This window comes from Alosa sapidissima, chromosome 17 (genome assembly GCF_018492685.1).
Source record: "Alosa sapidissima isolate fAloSap1 chromosome 17, fAloSap1.pri, whole genome shotgun sequence".
NCBI classification, from domain to species: Eukaryota; Metazoa; Chordata; class Actinopteri; order Clupeiformes; family Clupeidae; genus Alosa; species Alosa sapidissima.
The window spans coordinates 14,498,909-14,516,769 of record NC_055973.1 but is presented as its reverse complement, the minus strand read 5'-3'; the positions used below and the strand labels follow the sequence as shown (position 1 = coordinate 14,516,769).

Genomic DNA, 17,861 nt, shown 5'->3' with positions numbered 1-17,861 from the left:
AGAGGGAGATTTTGGGCAGGTAAATTAAGCTCCCAACCATCACTCAGAGGAGAACTTGGGACAACGATGAGTCCTTGGAGTGTCTCACACACACACGCACACACACACGCACACACACACGCACACACACACGCACACACGCGCCTCTGTCTGGCATAGATAAGAGAGATGGTGGTGGCGGCACAAAGCTGGCGGCTGTGACAACTTGCTGATGGAGAGATTCGCAGACGCAGAGGGAACAGTAGCAGACAACCCCAGTGACACGGTAATGAATTCTCTCCCTATGACAGCATGCCATGAGGGAGACCGCACGTTCAGTGCTCCTCGGGAACGCCACACAACCCCTCTGATCTGAGCCTGAAGTGTGCACAAATGGCCATGGAAGCATTTTTTCCCCCGTCTGGAATCAAAGCTGACACACAATCAGCGTTACACTCAAGAGTTGATTTCACAGAAGTCACAGTAGCGCTGGGAGAAAAGTACAGCCAGATTCTGATAAGGCCTGTGGTCAAGGAACAGTCACACTCTCTCCGTTTGGTGTGTTTTTCTGCCACACTCATGGATGTCTGCTGCACGGTCACATAAACAAGACACTCCAGCAGCACGTCTAGATCATGCGTAAGCAGTAGGTGAAGTGCGTCAGGACTGGGAGCTGAATATCAGGAGGTATGGAGGGGGTCTAAGAAAGCTCATTTCCGCTGGACTCCAGTAGGTGAAACAGCTCTGACCACTCGCATTCAACACCCAATGGTGAAACTGAATAAATATCGCAGGGGGGGGAAAAAAAAAAAAAAGTGAGTGTGCATGACCTTGACCCACTGGGTTCTGTGCTTGAGGTCAAATCCCACACAGGGAGGGAACACAACACTACTGGCAGAGAGCCAAACTGAGAGAGTGTTGATATTGTGAAGAGGCACTTCCACTTATTCCCTCCCTCTCTGTTCTGAGGCCCCAATGTTCCCACAGAAACAAACCTCGTGAGGCGCTAATGAATTTCATTACCCTCTCGATTAGGTGCCGTGGTGATTAAGAAAATGTTCACTTTGTCTTTTTTTTTAAATGACTTGAGGAGGTGGGATTGGACCACAGTTACAACAAGCATACAGCTGGGCAATAGATAAAGCCCTACTGCCACCTGCTGTCTAGGAGTGGACAGGCTCAATAATTACAAACACTAGCGCACCAAACACAACAATCAGAAGGGGAGAATATAGATTAGTTGTACCATCATGGTACTGCCAAGCATTGTATGTTGGCTATGCTTTCCAATTCCTTGTAAAAAGGATATGTCTTTACAGGACATTAACATACTTGTCACATGGTGTCCAGTAAGTTTTACCATCAGTGAAGAAACTACATTAAAATCCTACCATAGAACATCTTAATTTGAACATAAATTCCAGTATGTATATAATATGATAAAATATTAATTGCATTCCCACTCTTTCCTTAATGTCAAATTCAAGAACTTTTCAAGGACTTTCTAGGTCCTTGTCCCTCACATTTAAGGACCCCTTACACGGTCTTATAAAATATGGATCAAAGTTGATTTTATCAATGTGGCACTAATTCAGTCCGTGGTACAGTACTCAGCTTTTGCTGATGTCCAAGCAGATGATTCAGAACACATTGCCAATCTTGCTTGAGTGTTATTTAATTGATGATGATAATTTAGTCTGGTTTTCACCGATTAAGCCTTGTAACGGGGGGAGCCATATGATGGGCCCTTGAGAAAGTTGAGGAGACCCTGCACTCAGTGGTACTAGACAGTTTTATGTTTGGAGGCGAGAAAGAAAAAAGTGTCAGAGTCTGGGGATTACTCCCCTGAGAAAATGTAGAAAATTGTAGTGGCTAAAATATTGTTTCATGCCGTTTCAGACATAAAATGATCATATTGTTTGAATATTAGAAAACACAATCCAGCTACACTTCAAGCCCATCATGCACCAATCAGTAGCCCACTTCATTGACCCTATGCTGATTCCACACTGCACTACGATTGAGGATAAAATGTCAGGGAATTAATAATTTTTGCCTGGTCACTTTGTTCTTGTTTCAATTAAACGCATCAGTAATATCTATCAAGCTAAGTGAAGACGATGTCTAGTGCTAGAAACAAATTTGGTTTTGGTAATTTTCAGGGCTTTGAGTGATTTTATGAAGGGGGGAAAACTATTTTGATCATATCTACAAATTCAAGCACTTTCAATGACCATTTATGTCTATTTTCAAAAACTTTGAAAATTGAATTTTTTTCAAATTCACAAACTTTCAAGGATTTCAAGGATCCTGGGAACCCAGTATCCATATTTTAGTTAGATTCTCATAATAGTTTGATGAATATGATGGTGCAACTACCTGTGGTTTGTCCATTCCTGAGAGCATATCTTGGACTCTTCGGGCCTCTAGATTATGATCTGGAGGGAAATGAAAAGAAGCAAAAAGAGAACATTTAAATAATACATAACCATAAAAGGCACAAGACCTGAAGGCTCACAGTATTTTACTCATGTGGTCCTGGTTTTATGCCTATCTAACATGCCCAAGACGCTTTTAAAATCCAGACGTGAGACATATACACACTCACTCACATCAAACAGCAGAGGGGAAAAAAGAAAAGGGAAAAAAGATCTGAGGAGTCTGACATCTTGACAGATGATGCTGTCTGTGTGAAGCAGGGTGGTGCTGAGCAGGCAAGAGGCTAGTGGTGTGTGTGTGTATGTGTGTGTGTGTGTATGGTGGGTCGTGGGGGGGGTGAGGCCTTTCCCTACAGGCACACAGCTATGACTCACCACTGGGATGAAGTCATGGCAACGCGACCCACTCGTGACCTGCGGGTGGCTTGCCTCTCTCACACACACACACACACACACACACACTGCTCACCCCACCAAAACGGTGCTGCAGCATTCGTAACACGAGACTGCAGTGTCGGTGGGGGGAGATGAAGTGTTTGGGGGTGGTGTAGTATAAACTACAGTCTATGCTCGAACAAGGAAAAACAAAAGCCCCCATTCACATTGCCACTTTGGGTTTGTTTGCTTTAGACCAACAGTAAAAAAAAAGGCTTTTTTGCTCATGGCAACACAGGAGTCTTAGAGGTGCTCAGGGCTGCACACGAGGGGAATCAGGAGAATCAGGGAATCATCCCAACTGAGTCACTGACTCCCGAGGTCACCAGCCCAGCTGGCCCTCCCAAATCAACACTGAAGGGAATAAACACTAGCAGTAAAAGAACGGGGAGGCGCACAGAGTTCAACATCATGCAACATCGTGCTTTGATGTACGCCATATTCCCCCTCTTTCCCTGCCTGCCTTCCTTTGTGGGGTAGAAGTGCTGTTGTGTGACTTGGGCACCGCTCTGAGGAGGGGACAGCGATGGCCAGCCATGATGGCACGGGGCGCTTCTGGTATTTTTAATTTGGCACGGCGCTCACGGCACGGCACGGCGCTGCGTCGCCATTTGCGGAGGCACGCCTCCAGACAGGAAGAGGTCTGTCTCTCATTATGGTCTGTGGTTGCTGAGCAACCAGGCTGCAGAGGACGGGGAGACGAGGCATCGGAGAGTCATGGGAAAGGACAACTAAAGAGGAGAAAAAAGGTACGAGTGAAGAAAGTGGAAGTGAGGGGAAAGAAGGAAAGAAAGTCCTGAGAGAAGGGAAAAAAGAGGAGAGGAGGGCTAGTAAAATGGAGGACAACAGACACACACACACACACACACACACACACACTTATGGAAACCGCATGTTCCCTACATGAACACCTCTCCCATTTTGGCTCTGGGATCTCTAGCCCCTTGCAACCTGTGGCTCTGCAGTTACGCTATTTGACCACAGGGGGGAGCAGTCACCATTCTCCAGGTGCCTTCTCTGCCAGCTTCCCCTCAGCCTGGCACTCATCAGGCAACACTCAAGAGCCGGGCGACAGGCGGTGACGACGAGGAGCGCGTCGCTTCCGGCCCTCCCTTACTGCGTCGGATGGCAGGAGGAAGCGCGCAGCTTTGGAGCAGACGCCGGGGCATTGGCTGCACACATGGCCACCAAAGGGGGCAGACCACGGCACTTACTGGAAAAAAAGACTTTTACGAGAATTGCACACTCTCAAAGCTGTGGGGGATTAATTAACCCACGCATGTGTACCTGCGCACACAAACACACACGAATGACTGCACTCACAGAGACAGACAGACACACACAAACACACACACACACAGGCAGTGTGCTGTGACCGGCATCCATGAGTGCGGTTGTTTTTGTTTCGATGCAGCTGACAGGCTATGCTGATGCCGAAAAGAGCCTTTTTATATGGTTCCCAGATGGCCGCTGAAATATGTGAGCAAAAATACAGTCACAAGTGAAAAGAATAGCAAGTAGGGGGGAAAACAAACTGGCTAGACCTTCTCTACTCCCACAAACACAGACATGCGCGCACACAGACACACACAGACACACACAGACACACACAGACACACACAGACAGACACACACAGACACACACACACACCTTGGTGAGGACAGATAAGAGTGGCTTTGAGAGCCATTGGAGCTTTCGGGATGCTCAACACCCAAATTAATTAAAGGAAAACACACTCTCAACAGGCAGCCACCCACGTGGACAAACATCACCCAGGACACTGACTGTGTGTGTGACTGTGTGTGTGTGTGTGTGTGTGTGAGTGAGAGAGTGTGAGTGAGAGAGAGACTGTGTTTGTGCATTTGTTGAGTGGGAGTGCAAGTGAGTATAAACTTTATATTACAGTGTGCACCTTTGTGAGTGGGTCTCCATGCATTTGTGTATACCCGAGTTCAGAGTGTGAGTAGACTGTGTATATGTGTACATATGTTTGTGCCTGTATAATCTGTCAGTGTGCATACTGTTTGTATACTGTGTGTGTGTGTGTGTGTGAGTGAGTGAGTGAGAGAGAGGGAGAGAGGGAGAGAGGGAGAGATAGGGAGAGATAGGGCAGCACAAATCATACAACTCCTGCTTTTCCACACGCACACCAGTGCCATCGCTCTCCATCCGACACGGGGGATGAATGACAAGATCAGGCCACAGGGTTTGCCTGGGGGGGGGAGGTCACGGCGTGGGGTTTGATTTAATGCGCTCCCCTCTGCCTTTTTCCAGCCCGGGTGACAGCCAGCCAGCCAGCCAGCGCTCGCAGGATGTGGCCACGGCTCTGTTTACTCTTCTCATCGGCCCACTGCCTCACAGAGAGGCACCGGACAGAGAGAGGGAAGGAGGGAAAGAGAGAGTGAGAGAGAGAGTGAGTGAGAGGGAGGGAGAGAGAGATGGAGACAGAGGGACAGAGGGGGGGACTGGAGACACTATTCAGAGAGAGGAATGGAGAGAGACAGAGAGAGAAAGAGGGAGCACAAGAGTCAACTAGTGGAGAAGGCGGGTGAGGGACAGAGAGAGGGACAGAGAGAGGGACAGAGAGAGGGACAGAGAGAGAGAGAGAGAGAGAGAGAGAGAGAGAGAGAGGAAGGGAAAGGGAGAGGGAACATTATTGAGGAGGAGTACTGGACTTAACATTCAAAAGAGAAGGAGAGAAAAAAAGCAAGTTTGGTATTTAATTTACTCAGAGAGAGAGAGAGAGAGAGAGAGAGAGAGAGAGAGAGAGAGAGAGAGAGAGAGAGAGAGAGAGGCTGGTGCCAAGAGAAGGTGAGATGTAGACAAACGGAGAGGAACGGAAATAAAGAGGGTATGAAAACAGGGCATGAAAAGCCAGAGCCAGCACACAGTGAGCAAGTGACAGAATTCATGATTCTTCTCCTTCAGTGCAGAGGGTGGATGCTGTTATTCACACTGGCTGCATCTCTGACGCAACTCTGGGTGTGAGGCGAGGAAACATTCGCCCTCATTTGGCACTCATCTGGGTGGCACATCTGATTCCAAACACTGGTGGGAAAACACTCGGGGGACTGAGGAGGGGACTTGTGCAACGTTCCACTAGGCAGGGTGCTAAATGATGGCCTTAGTCATTTACATACACAGAGATCCATTTGTAAAATTGTACAGTCATTTTAGTCATTTGGTGACTCAAATGAACTTCTATTTGCATGCCTGACTCAACTGAGGTGGAACTGAATACACATTCATTGTTTTGGAACGAAAGAGATTGGCAGCACTGGGGACCTTACATGCGCACGCGCACACATGCACACGCACACAGTCCCTTATGTTCATTACATTACATTACATTTGGCTGACGCTTTTTGTTCATAATGGGCATGTGTGCAAGGAGATACATTAGGCTTACTGGCCGCTCTGTGTTGTTATGAGATCTGAGTAGAGGCTCATAAGCTTCCACACCATGCACATACAGTAAGCCTGTGTAACCTGGCCTGCAGACACTCACCCTGCTGCTGTTGCTGCTGCTGTTGTTGTTGCTGCTGCTGCTGCTGCTGCTCCGTGTCGGTGCTCTTGGGACTCCCCCTGGACCTGCGCTCTGGACGCTTGTTCCCCGGGCTTCCTCCTCCTCCTCCTCCTCCACTGCTGCCAGTGCTGCCCGCTCCGCTGTGGCTCTTGGGGTAGCCGTTGGCCGTGGCGCCGCAGCCCGAGCCGCTCTTGTAGGCGGAGGGCGGGCTGTTGACCCGGTTGAGGCCGCCGGGACGCTCCGACGGGCCCTTCGGCTTCTTGGGCAGCGGCTTGCAGTAGGCCTCCTCCCCTCGGCTGATGTAGGAGGTCATGTTGTAGTGGATGTTGTGGATGATGTCTGAGGAGTGCAAAGAGATATGGAAGAGCAAAAAGGAGAGCAATGGGACACAGGTCAAAGTCAGGTCAGGTGAGAATGAGAGACCATCATGGTGTAAAATGATTTCACCCTTCGATAACCCAGTGAGAACACCCTTCGCTAAAGACACACTTGCATTAGCCATGATTAAACTGTGGTGCCAGTGCAAGCTAGGGCTATCTTCAGGCTAACCAGAAGATCATGGATTCACCTCCAAACCTCTACAGATGAGCTATTCATGGGAGTCAAACCCGAGTGAGTTAGACGGCTGAACTACAGGAGCATCTCATATGACGTACTGCAATAAGTATGGTCTGCAATATGGCGATGCAACTAATCATCGGACTGTGTTTGCATGTCCCTGCTCAGCTTTGACATACTGCAGGAAAAACAGAGGCCGGGCAGCGGGAGGGCGTGGGACCTACCGTCCGTGTAGAGGCGGGGCAGCCGGTGCTGGTAGTACTGGTGGGGGGGCACGTCCCCCGGGCTGGCTGGGGGGTAGTAGGCCGTGTGGGAGGCAGGGATGAAGTGGGGGTGGGCCATGTAGGGAGGGGGCATGTGGTGGGTGGGGGAGAGCGCCGGGGAGTAGCTCGGGGGGTAGCACTCCGAGTGGGGGGTCACCACCACACGTCGCACCCCGGTGTTGTCCTCCAGGACCTGGGAAAGGGCAAACGTAAAGATGGCATGATGGTGGGAACAGACAACAGAGGGAGGGATGAAAAGGTCCAAATCAAGTAATAAAGAACAAGGGGGGAGAGAAAAGAAACGGGGAATGCAGGAAGACAACTTCAGGTTTCAACTTCACTGTACAAAGTCTAGGGTAATGTCGTGGAAAATGTCCACTTCCGAATCCAATTAACAATTAACACTAAACTATTTACTAATTGGCACTTCTGGAACAAGGCGTCCGAAGGAGACAATGCAGACAAAAGATCTCTGAAGACTGTGGATCTTTATTCACCGTATTGCAGTGATAGTACAGCCCAAACAATGTCCAGACCAACCGTCAAGCAATAGGGTGAAGGTGAGATGGCGCCCCCTGATGAGATCTGACCTATGGATGGCTGAGGCCTATCTTTTATACCCCTTGGCCCTTCCTTGAAAAGTGCCCCCTTCTTGCGCCATCCCTAAAAACACCTGTTAGCCAATCAGCATCGAGCAGGATCAATTATATTGGTGGAATCCATCTTCCTATCATGCATAAAAATATATGCAAAACTGTGTAGCCTTGGGTTTTTCTGGTTCTTTCCAGTTGGGTGTAAGAAGAGTTTTCTTATCTTGTTTACTTCATAGCAGACAGTGTCCACCTGGTACTTGTCCTTGCTTTGTCCCCATCAGCTGATACAATCACCTCACCCTTGACCTAATCTAATGAAAGGATGTCTTCTCCTGGTATCTACAGTACTTTCCTGCACCCCACCCCTCTGACGGTTGGTCTGGTCTGCTCAAGATATGTAATTACTTTGAGACGCTTTACAATAAATGCAGTAATATTAAAACTTATGAAACCAGGAATGCATTCTTTGAATCACTTTTCCCTCGAGTTCCATCTCCCTCACGTCTTCCTCTGCGGACTCGCCCATTCCAATAACATGGGGACACGTTCACAGTTTGGCATGCCAACAATTACTGACCAGACCACAGACATCTGTAGCACTTTCCTTTCTCAACAGGCGGGAGGGGTGGGGGGGGGGGGGGCGCAAATACAACAGACGGACAGCATCAGACTGGAGCTGGCATGGAGCAGGGATTCCAACCACTGAGCTAGTGTGTGTGTGTGTGTGTGTGTGTGTGTGTGTGTGTGTGTGTGTGTGTGTGTGTGTGTGTGTGGGGGGGGGGGGGGGGGGGGTGGCTGAACCTCTTTTCATGGATCCTGTGACAACACTTAGCCATGCCTGTTCCTGAGTCGTGGATCAGGCAGTGGGGTTCAGAGGTGAGGCCAGTGACGTCATGCCTGACTTAGCTAACCCTGAGTGTGTGTGTGTGTGGGGGGGGGGGGGTGGGCTGGGATGCCGTTTCAAGTTCTCGGGGCCTTGGGGAGACCAGGGGACCAGTCCAAGAGGCCAGAGTGGTGAAACTGCCTAGATGCTAACTCAGAGCAAACACACTTGGCATGCGGTTTAGTGGTTGAGGGAGAAAAATGCCTTTGTTCTCTTCATCTTTTTCATCTGCCTTTTTTTTGTTTGCTTTCTTATTGTGGTCCATCCTGAAGGAAAGCACCCAGTCGTCTAAATCTGTCCCGAGGGCAGAGAAGTAAAAAGATCCTCTCTCCGGACCGTGAAACCATCCACATGTTCTAACGTCTGTTGTCTTTTATTGGCCCTCTTATCTGGATGAGATAAGGCTCACTACTTTAGGGAAGTTCTGGGAACGTTCTTGAATGTAAGGTGGGGTCGAGTCTGTTGAAGAATCTGGGACTGGATGGGACTGGATGGGACTGGATGGAGCAGGCAGGTTCTCTCGCTGCAGTTACACGTTAAGACACACCACCTCCACCTCATGGCTTAGCCTTTTCCAGTGTCTCTGACAGCCGGATTACAGTGCAGGGGTGTGGGATGTCATTCTTTCGTATCATTTCTGCCTCGCATACACACACGAACACACACAGGCACACAGGCAGGCGCACACACACACACACACACACACTATTCTCTTTCCTTGCATTCTTTGTGTGTTCTGACCTTTTTACTGAAATGCCAATGGGCTTGACCTTTCTCGGTCACCGCTCAGAAAGGTTCTGTCACAATTACAGAGCAGCTCCAGTTGCCTCACATGCACAAACGTGTGCATGCCTGTCTATGCCCCTAAATGTGTGTGTGTGTGTGTGTGTGTGTGTGTGTGTGTGTGTGTGTGTACAAAACTTGTCAGTGAAAAAGACCATTCCAGGACCGTTACCTGGGAGATGTAGCCTGGGGGCACGTGGATTGGTGGGATGGAGCCATTGGGTGACATCATGGGAACTTCAGCTGGCCCTGTGGAAGGGAAAAACAGAGCAGAAGAGAAAAGGCGGCTGTCAATCAAGTGCAAAAAAAACGCCCACAGGCCCCACCCCTTCAACCTTGTCCCCAGTCGAAATGACCGTGGAATATTCTGGATGTATTAATGCTGAAAATTGAAAAACAGATGTGCCCCTCTCGCAGCAAACCTTTTAGCCATCTATCTCCCCCTCAGGCCAATCAGTAATGAGTAACCATCTGCTTTAATGACAGCATAGCAGATCGAAGCCGGCTTAAGTAACCACAATACCTGCTGTCCAACTCCCGATTCACAGACACAGAAAATCCATCATTTTTCATCGGTGTAATCCTTCCGCTTCTAAAGACAACAGCAGACACATTGTCTGTTTTTCCACTCTCATCTCCCTCACTCTTGCTTTCTCCATCTGTCTCTCTCTCTCTCCCTCTCTCCATCTCTTTCTCTATTCCTCTGCCACATAGTTTTCATTGCCCTCCAACCGCGGAATGAGCCGGACTTGGTGACATCAGGTTAAATAAACTGACCGTCTGTCTCCATGACCTCCCCATGGCCCGACACTCATCCTCCAGAAGAAATAGAGATATCAGCTGGGGTGCAGACAGACAGACAGGCAGACACACACAGAGAGACAGAGACAGAGAGAGAGAGAGAGAGGACAAAAACTGAGTTATGGCCTTATGGACTCAGTCAGGCCTCGCTCTTTTGTTCAGTGTTTGTGGTCAGAAAACTGAAGTCCCCACAATATAACGCAGATCACTCCAGATACACTGCTCACCTCCTGTCACCCCACCCCCCACACGAATCCACAGGTCTTTCTTACGGGGGGGCTCCAGCAGTCTGATCTCCAGCTGTTTAAGACATTCCGCTGCCCTCTGCCCAGCCCAGCCCACAGCCCCAGCTCCTGCAACTCCCGGTGGGGAAGCGGCACGGCGGCCTCCGCTAAGCGACGCAGCCATAAATCAGCCGCCGGCTCTGATGGCTTTTACAGTAGATCTCAGTCCTTCCGCCAGGCCTCGGCTCCCATCAGGCCCCTGGGCTACTGTTGGAGGAGGAGGAGGTGGCGGCTGCCTGCGCTGCTGTGTTAACCACTGACCGGGGGGGGGGGGGGGGGAGGGGTTTGGCCAGTAATATTATGGGATTGGTGCAACGCTCAGCTCAATCCCTGAATGGCACAGTGTTGATGTGCCATGCAAAGCAGGGCACCAAGGAGGTTCTGAGTTTGAAAAGGGCTAGTATTTGTGAGGTGGGGGGGGGGGTGGTCTCTGACATGCACATGAAGGCATGTAGTGGGGTCTGGTGCAAGCACATGCCTGTAGCCTCAAGGCTTCAAATATTTATCTGTCGTTGCCTTGCTAATGCAAAAAGGAATGAACAACAAAAAAAATACAGTGATCCTCTGCTCTTTGGGCAGGTTTGGGGAAAAAGGGCCTTGCCACAGGTATGCCAGTATGCACCCATGCCACCTCAGAGACCCATCACCCATCACCCACCAGCACCACCACCTCCACCCCCACCCTGTGAGCCTAATCCTGGGACAGTGAGAGCTGGTGGGGGTTGGTGGGTGGAGGGGCGTCTGTGCGGGCTGCCTGAGCCCACACGGCTGCATCCCAGCCCAGCCTTCCCCTCTCCAGCATGAGAGGCCCTATTCAGAGCGGTGCTCGGCCCCGCGCGGGGAGCAGCTAGCACAGAGCCCTCGACAGTTCTCCACCAAGACACTGGGCAAACACCAGCATTCCACCCACTCCACAGGAGGGGCAGTGGGCTAAGGAGGAGGGGGAGGAGGAGGAGGAGGAGGAGGGGGGTCAGAGGAAATGACAGAGAAGAGAAAGTGTGAGGAGAGAAAGGAGAGAGTAAAAAGAGACAGGGAACGGCTTGAGATTGACAAACACGAAAAAATGGGCTGCAGAAAAAAAAAAAAGAAGGAAAAGAAGAAAAATAAAAACACAGACAAGGACAAATAAAAGAGTGGAGCCAAACGCACACAGAGCTGAGGGGAAGTTTTGCAAGAAAGCAGACTAGAGGACAGGGAAAGAAAGACGACTGAGAAGAGTGAGAGAAAGATAGACAGACAGAGAGCTACAGAGAGCTACAGAAAAAGAGAGAGAGAGAAAGATGTGTGAGTGAGAGGGATAGAGAGCACCGAGACAGGGGGTAGTCTGCTCCCTTGCCAGGCTTCCCAGGAGCCTGCTGAGTCGGTGGGGCCTCCTCGGCAGAACAAGTCCCTCTTTGTGCTCCTGACTGAAGGCTTCTCCCCCTCTTCAGGGGCCTGCTCTCAGGGCAGCAGGATTCCTCACACGGCCCATTCAGGCCCACAGGAGGCGGCTGCTCACAGCTGACACCACACCGCTCACGCATCACTGTGTGTGTGTGTGTGTGTGTGTGAGTGTGTGAGAGAAAGAGAGAGCGAGAGCACGCACACAGGCATGTATTTGTCATATGAAGGGGGGGGGGGGGTATTTTGGTGTGCACATACCTGTGTTTGCACATTCTAATTTGCACGAATAAAAGTGTGGGTGGGCCGTGTGTGTGTGTGTGTGTTTTAAACATGTGGCATCGATGCTTGATAACCCAGTGGAAAATGGCTGCCAATAGTTCCTTTACTGCTGGGTTTTTTCATTTTTCCAACTGAGGATTTTGGAGGACTGAGAATTTGAGAAAACCTAAAAGTGAGAAAGAGAGAGCAAAGTGAGAGAGTAAAAAAGAGAGAGAGAGAGAGAGAGAGAGAGAGAGAGAGAGAGAGATAGAGTAGAGTGTGTATGTGTGTGTGTGTGAGAGACAGAAAGAGAGTTGTGTGTGTGTGTGTGTGTGTGTGTGTGTGTGTGTGTGTGTGTGTGTGTGTGTGTGTGTATGAGAGAGAGAGAGAGGATTCCAATGGAGGAGAGTGAGGCTTAGGCTTTGAGGATGGGAGTATATATGTGCGCATATATATATATAGATCTACAAACATAAAACTGGCAAAAGGAAATGCAATTTTCCCAAAACCATGGGTTCTTAAGAAAAATCCACTAATTTAGTAGGGAAGATTGGCTTAGCCAGACAGAAAGACGACAGAGGAGAAACAAAGAAAGACAGCAAAGAGGGGGAGAGAGAGAGAGAGAGAGAGAGAGAGAGAGAGAGAGAGAGAGAGAGAGAGAGAGAGAGAGAGAAAGAGAAAGAAAGAGAGAGAGCGAGATGGATGTTTTTGGAAGGAATGTTTTGTGGAAAGATTTGAGGGTCACCAAGGAACCCAGAATGCAGAGAAGGGTAGAGCGTTTGCAAATCAAAGTGACACACACAGGGATTTGCACATTTGCTTGTGTGCTCAGCAATCACCTGTGTGAGATGTATGGAAGCGCACGTGTGGAGCACCACACACACACGTGCTTTCAGTGTGGATGGATTGCCTCATGTGTAGGCAAGAGAGCATGTGAGCTTCCTTTTGTGCGTATGTGTGTGTCTGTCTATGTCTGTGTGTGTGTGTGTGTGTGTGTGTGTGTGTGTGTGATTACTGTGCGAAATTACTGTGCATATGGTTTTTGTATGTTTATTGTAGGGTTTTTGCACTGTGCATATGGTTTTTGTATGTTTTTTTCCATATGTGAGAAAATGAGCACATGTGTGTGTGTGTGCGCACGCGCGTGTGTGTTTCATGAGCGAGCACGTGAGTCTGTGGTGTGGTGTGGTGTGGTGTGGTGTAGTGGCCCCCGCCCCCTCCCCCTGGATTGGATTTGCCCATATGAACAACAGGAAACTCATAGGTCCACTTTCTGCCATTTCATCTTGTTTTTCCCCAGCGTCGCTTCACAGGAGAGCCCGACGAACGACTGTCTCGCAGAGATACACCACATGTTTGCCTTGGAAGAGACCCACAGGACGCTCAGACTAGCCTAATCTACCTTGATCCCTCTCTCAATCACAAACACCCATGGCGCACGCGCACGCGCACACGCGCGCGCACACACACACACACACACACACACACACACACACACACACACACACACACACACACACACACACACACACACACACACACACACACACACACACACACACACACTCTCCTTGGAAAGCAAGTCTGATGGTGGAGCTACCAAAATATGTAATCACACATCCACGTTTGCTTTCCTTGGGCTTTTAAGTCCTCTACAGTGGCGGGGCGTAAGTGCTAAAGAGACAGAAAGAGGAGGAGGAGGAAAAAGGGAAGAGAAGAAGTTAGCGGAGGACAGAAAAGAGAGAAGAGAGCAGACTGAGCTGCGTGGAACTTTGTTATCATCTGTTTGTGATTGTACGGCCCATTGTCCTTGCCGTAAACACAGCCTGTCTCCGCCAGTCCAAACGAGGGGGAAATCTGAGCTTCCTCAAAAGCACCATCATGGACTTGCAGGGGTGTTTATTAAACGCCGAAGCTGATCAGAATTGTCACTACAGAAGGCCAGTTTGTGTGTCTCTGTGTGTGTGTGTGTGTGTATATGTCTCTTTCTCTGGCCGTGACAGACGAGACGCAGCCCTCGCATTTTCAGACGTCGGCCTAAGCTGATTCCATCGCCATGACATCGGCCTCTGCACACAGCTGGTGTTGCGGCGGTCGCGACACATCAGCAGCCTTGGTGCGTAACCATAACAATATTTGTAGGGCGAGCGAGTGCGGGGCGGGGGGGTGGGGGTTGGGTCGAGGAGGAGAAAGCTTTCCTGGCCGTCCTCGTTGTGCACGCTGGCCAGTTCCTCATGCTTATGTAAGAGACAGGCAGGCGCTCCTGACACACTTCACTCGGCAGAGCGGAGAAAAGAAGCTCACTGTAAATGAGGGAGCACACCAGAGCAACGAAACGTTCACTGCACTCCCAACAGACTCTCCAAAACCTTCAGAGAGCGCTCTGTTAAATTCTCTTTTCAGATTACTTTCCCTGTCGTACAAAAAAAAGACACACACAGAAACCATTGACCCTTTCGGAAGTCACCAAAACCAAAGTGGAGCAGAGAAATAAACTTCCAGAGGAACAGAAACCAAATCGAGGTAGCCAATCACAAGATTCGTATCACATGAGCCTGTGGATTCACATGAGAGACTTGAGCTTATGATTGAAAGTTACATCAGGTGCTCTACCGACTCTTCTCCAGCCTAAACCAAGTGCGCACACACACACGCACACGCACACGCACACTACTGTATCTCAGTGCTGATGCACTTGTAAACAGTCATTGCATAAACACAGCCAGCTCCCAAAACCCAGTCCATTCTCTGTGTGCAGTCTAATGGTCTACAGTATGTGGATGGCTCGCTGGAGGACTGTCTGCATTTCTACGCTCCCCAGGCCATCTTCCCTGAGATTGATTGCTTTGGCCTGAGCCTGTCTCAGGCACAATAAATCAGACCAAGCTCTGCATATTTCAGAGCTTCTACAAATATGATTTTTTTTTATTACTATTACTTGGCAACGCCATAGCAACCTTCTGATTCCCCCCTGTAGAGGAGAAGAGTCGAGCACAATGGTCATCTCAAAAACAGAAGCTCCCGGTCTGATTTTTACATGGCCGGAAAGAAACGTAACTTTTGCAACTTTTTGCAACGTTTTCTTCCTCTGTAAAAATCCAACCTGAAAGGACACTGACATTTTAACAAGCATGGAGGGGGAAATAAGCCCATGCATTAAGTGCATGAAGTGAAGGTTAGCACACAAAAAGTCCCAAGACACAGAGAGTGAACCTGTGTTCACAGAACAAAGAGCCTGTGCACTGCCAAAGCTCGAGTGTGTGTGTGCAAAGGGCCTTTTGTAAAGCAAACCACAAAAGGGGGAGACAAACTAGGAGTTGCTATCTTCTGTGGTCAAGTCTTCCAGCACAGCTAGACTTTAATGCTATAGTGCCGGACACATTTTTTGCTTATCCAGAAACTTTGAGAGAGAGAATGAGGGAATAAAAATGCATAAGACAGAAATGTTTAAACTGTCACACACCTGTTCTACCTGAATATTGGAAGAGAGAATGTATGTTTAATGTATGAATGTATGTTGTCTGAACTGCACACATGTTGTACTTCCTTGACATGCACATACTCTCACTCTCAGAAAAATGTGCATGCAAGGTTTGAACCTTGGGGTGACCCAGACATGAATTCCCAGCATGGTTTTGGATGCAGGGTGTTAGTTTAGGGGAGGTGCAGTTAAACACCCAGGCCGACTAATCGTGTCCCATGCTCCCAGACAGTTGAGCAAACAGCAAGACAGGAAGGCGAGAAGCCATCACTCCCCTCTCTCCATTTTTCCCTCTCTCTCTCTCTCACTCTTTCTGCATTGGCACCTCTTTACCAGTCTTCACATCATTGGCTAAAAAAGGGAGAAAAGGCAGCTGAAACTCACCACACACACACACACACACACACACACACACACACACACACACAGAGGGGGTGACACAGAAACCTGCTTCACACCCACAGCCGCGACTTAATGAAACAGAAGCTGACGTGTTCACACCTGACAGCCCAGGGAAATGCCACAAAGATAGGTACGGATGCAGGAAACCACAGCCCCAACAGGAGCTGGGTCACTGTTGCAAAATGTGGCTTGATGCCTAAGCTGTAGACATCACGCTTGCTTGTGAATGGGTCACGGCAGGGGAGGGAATTCATCTGTGGGTGTAGACATGTTTGGGTGTGTATGGGGTGTGTGTGAGTGTTTGGGGGGGGGGGGGGGGGGGGGTCACTGAGCAGGATCATCACTGTACAGGACAGAACAGAACCAGATGCTCCCCCTTCCTCAAGACCCCATGCAGGGCTCCAAGGACTGACCTACATCTGAGGCAGAGGCCCAAACAGCTTCCTCTCCTGCATGTGTGTACACACACACACACACGCATGCACACGCCCTCTGCCCTTCAGCTTCCGGCCTTGCCTGCCATGGCCTGCCGTCTGCTGGGCCGTGGCTGGACGCTCATTAGGTGCTCTGACCCTTGTCTGGGTGAGGCGGAGAGGAAGTGGAGGAGGGAAGGAGGGAGGGAAAGAGGAGAGATGTAGTAGAGAAAGAGAATAAGGAGGAAGTAGAGAAAATATAGATACAGAGTGAATAAGAAACAGAAGGACAGAAAAAAAGCATTAAAGCCAGGAAAGAACTAAAGAAATGACAGACAGACCGAGAGAGAGAGAGGGAGGAAGGGAGGAAGACAGGGAGAGAAAGAGCCTGTACTGGAGGATAAGAGGCAGTCGGGCCTGCACCGACATGCTGAGTATGAAAGGAGGACTTTCCCTTGCTCCAATACGACCTGGAGCTCAATGCATCCATCACACACACACACATGCACAACAAATGAGTGCAGTCAGGAAGATGCCTGTCTGCCAGGTATAAATACAAACACAAATGCCACCATTGTCTGCAACCTCCACTCTAAGAAATCCTAATGTGCGATCGTGTTTCAACAAAAACCGAGACTTGCACTGCCGTGGTATAATCTGTGATTTAAATACATTTTGGCTCGAGAGAGCACAAACCAGAGACCACACGGCATTCACACTCGGAGCTGATTTTATAAGCGCCGCAAGTTGCAAATCTGCAGCTTTTCTTCACCCATCATCTCCATTTGGGAACCACTGGATCCCTTAGAACTTCAAACCATTATCCCTTCGGTTCCTGTTCCACCGGGTGAGAGGAGAGGGCTAAACTGAGCCCTAGTGTTAATAGGATCTTGCAATGTTTTCACTTTCCTTGAAAGTCAACTTGAGTCACTCTGTGCGCGAGGTTTGAGACGGGGAGTGCCGGCGGGGCCTTGAGCACAGCGGTGAGCGTCAGAGGGCTCTGGGTTTGTTTCTGAGCGTGGCCCCTTGTTGTTGTTTTATCTCTCTCTTGCCCTGGAACCAGAGGCTCCGCTTACTCAGCCACTGCCCCATAAAGGCACGCTCAGCCCTGGGTGCAGGATACAGCGGGGCCTGAAAATAGTAGGTCAGCAAGAAAGCCGAGGGGTAGGAAAAAAAAAGAAAAGGAGAAATAGAGAGAGAGAGGAAGAGGGAGAGAGAGGGAGGGAGAGAGAAAGAAGGAAAAAAAGAAAACCATTTGGTGGAATGTTATACTGTGTAATGTTCTTGCCTGCTTTAGCGCCAGCAGGAAAGAAACATTCGGCAAACGCTTTCCTCTGAATAAAGGGGGAGGGGGGGGGGGGGGTGAAAAGATAACATTAA

General features: G+C 49.4%; 1 protein-coding gene across 1 annotated transcript in view; it reads right to left on the bottom strand.

Annotated features, from left to right (window-relative positions):
• The window catches only part of fndc3bb (fibronectin type III domain containing 3Bb), a 54,796-nt gene that overhangs the window by 23,658 nt on the left and 13,277 nt on the right, over positions 1 to 17,861 (bottom strand). The window contains 4 exon segments of the mRNA XM_042067783.1: positions 2,359 to 2,417; positions 6,362 to 6,718; positions 7,162 to 7,393; positions 9,632 to 9,708. Of these exon segments, the coding sequence (XP_041923717.1) occupies positions 2,359 to 2,417; positions 6,362 to 6,718; positions 7,162 to 7,393; positions 9,632 to 9,708 (725 nt within the window).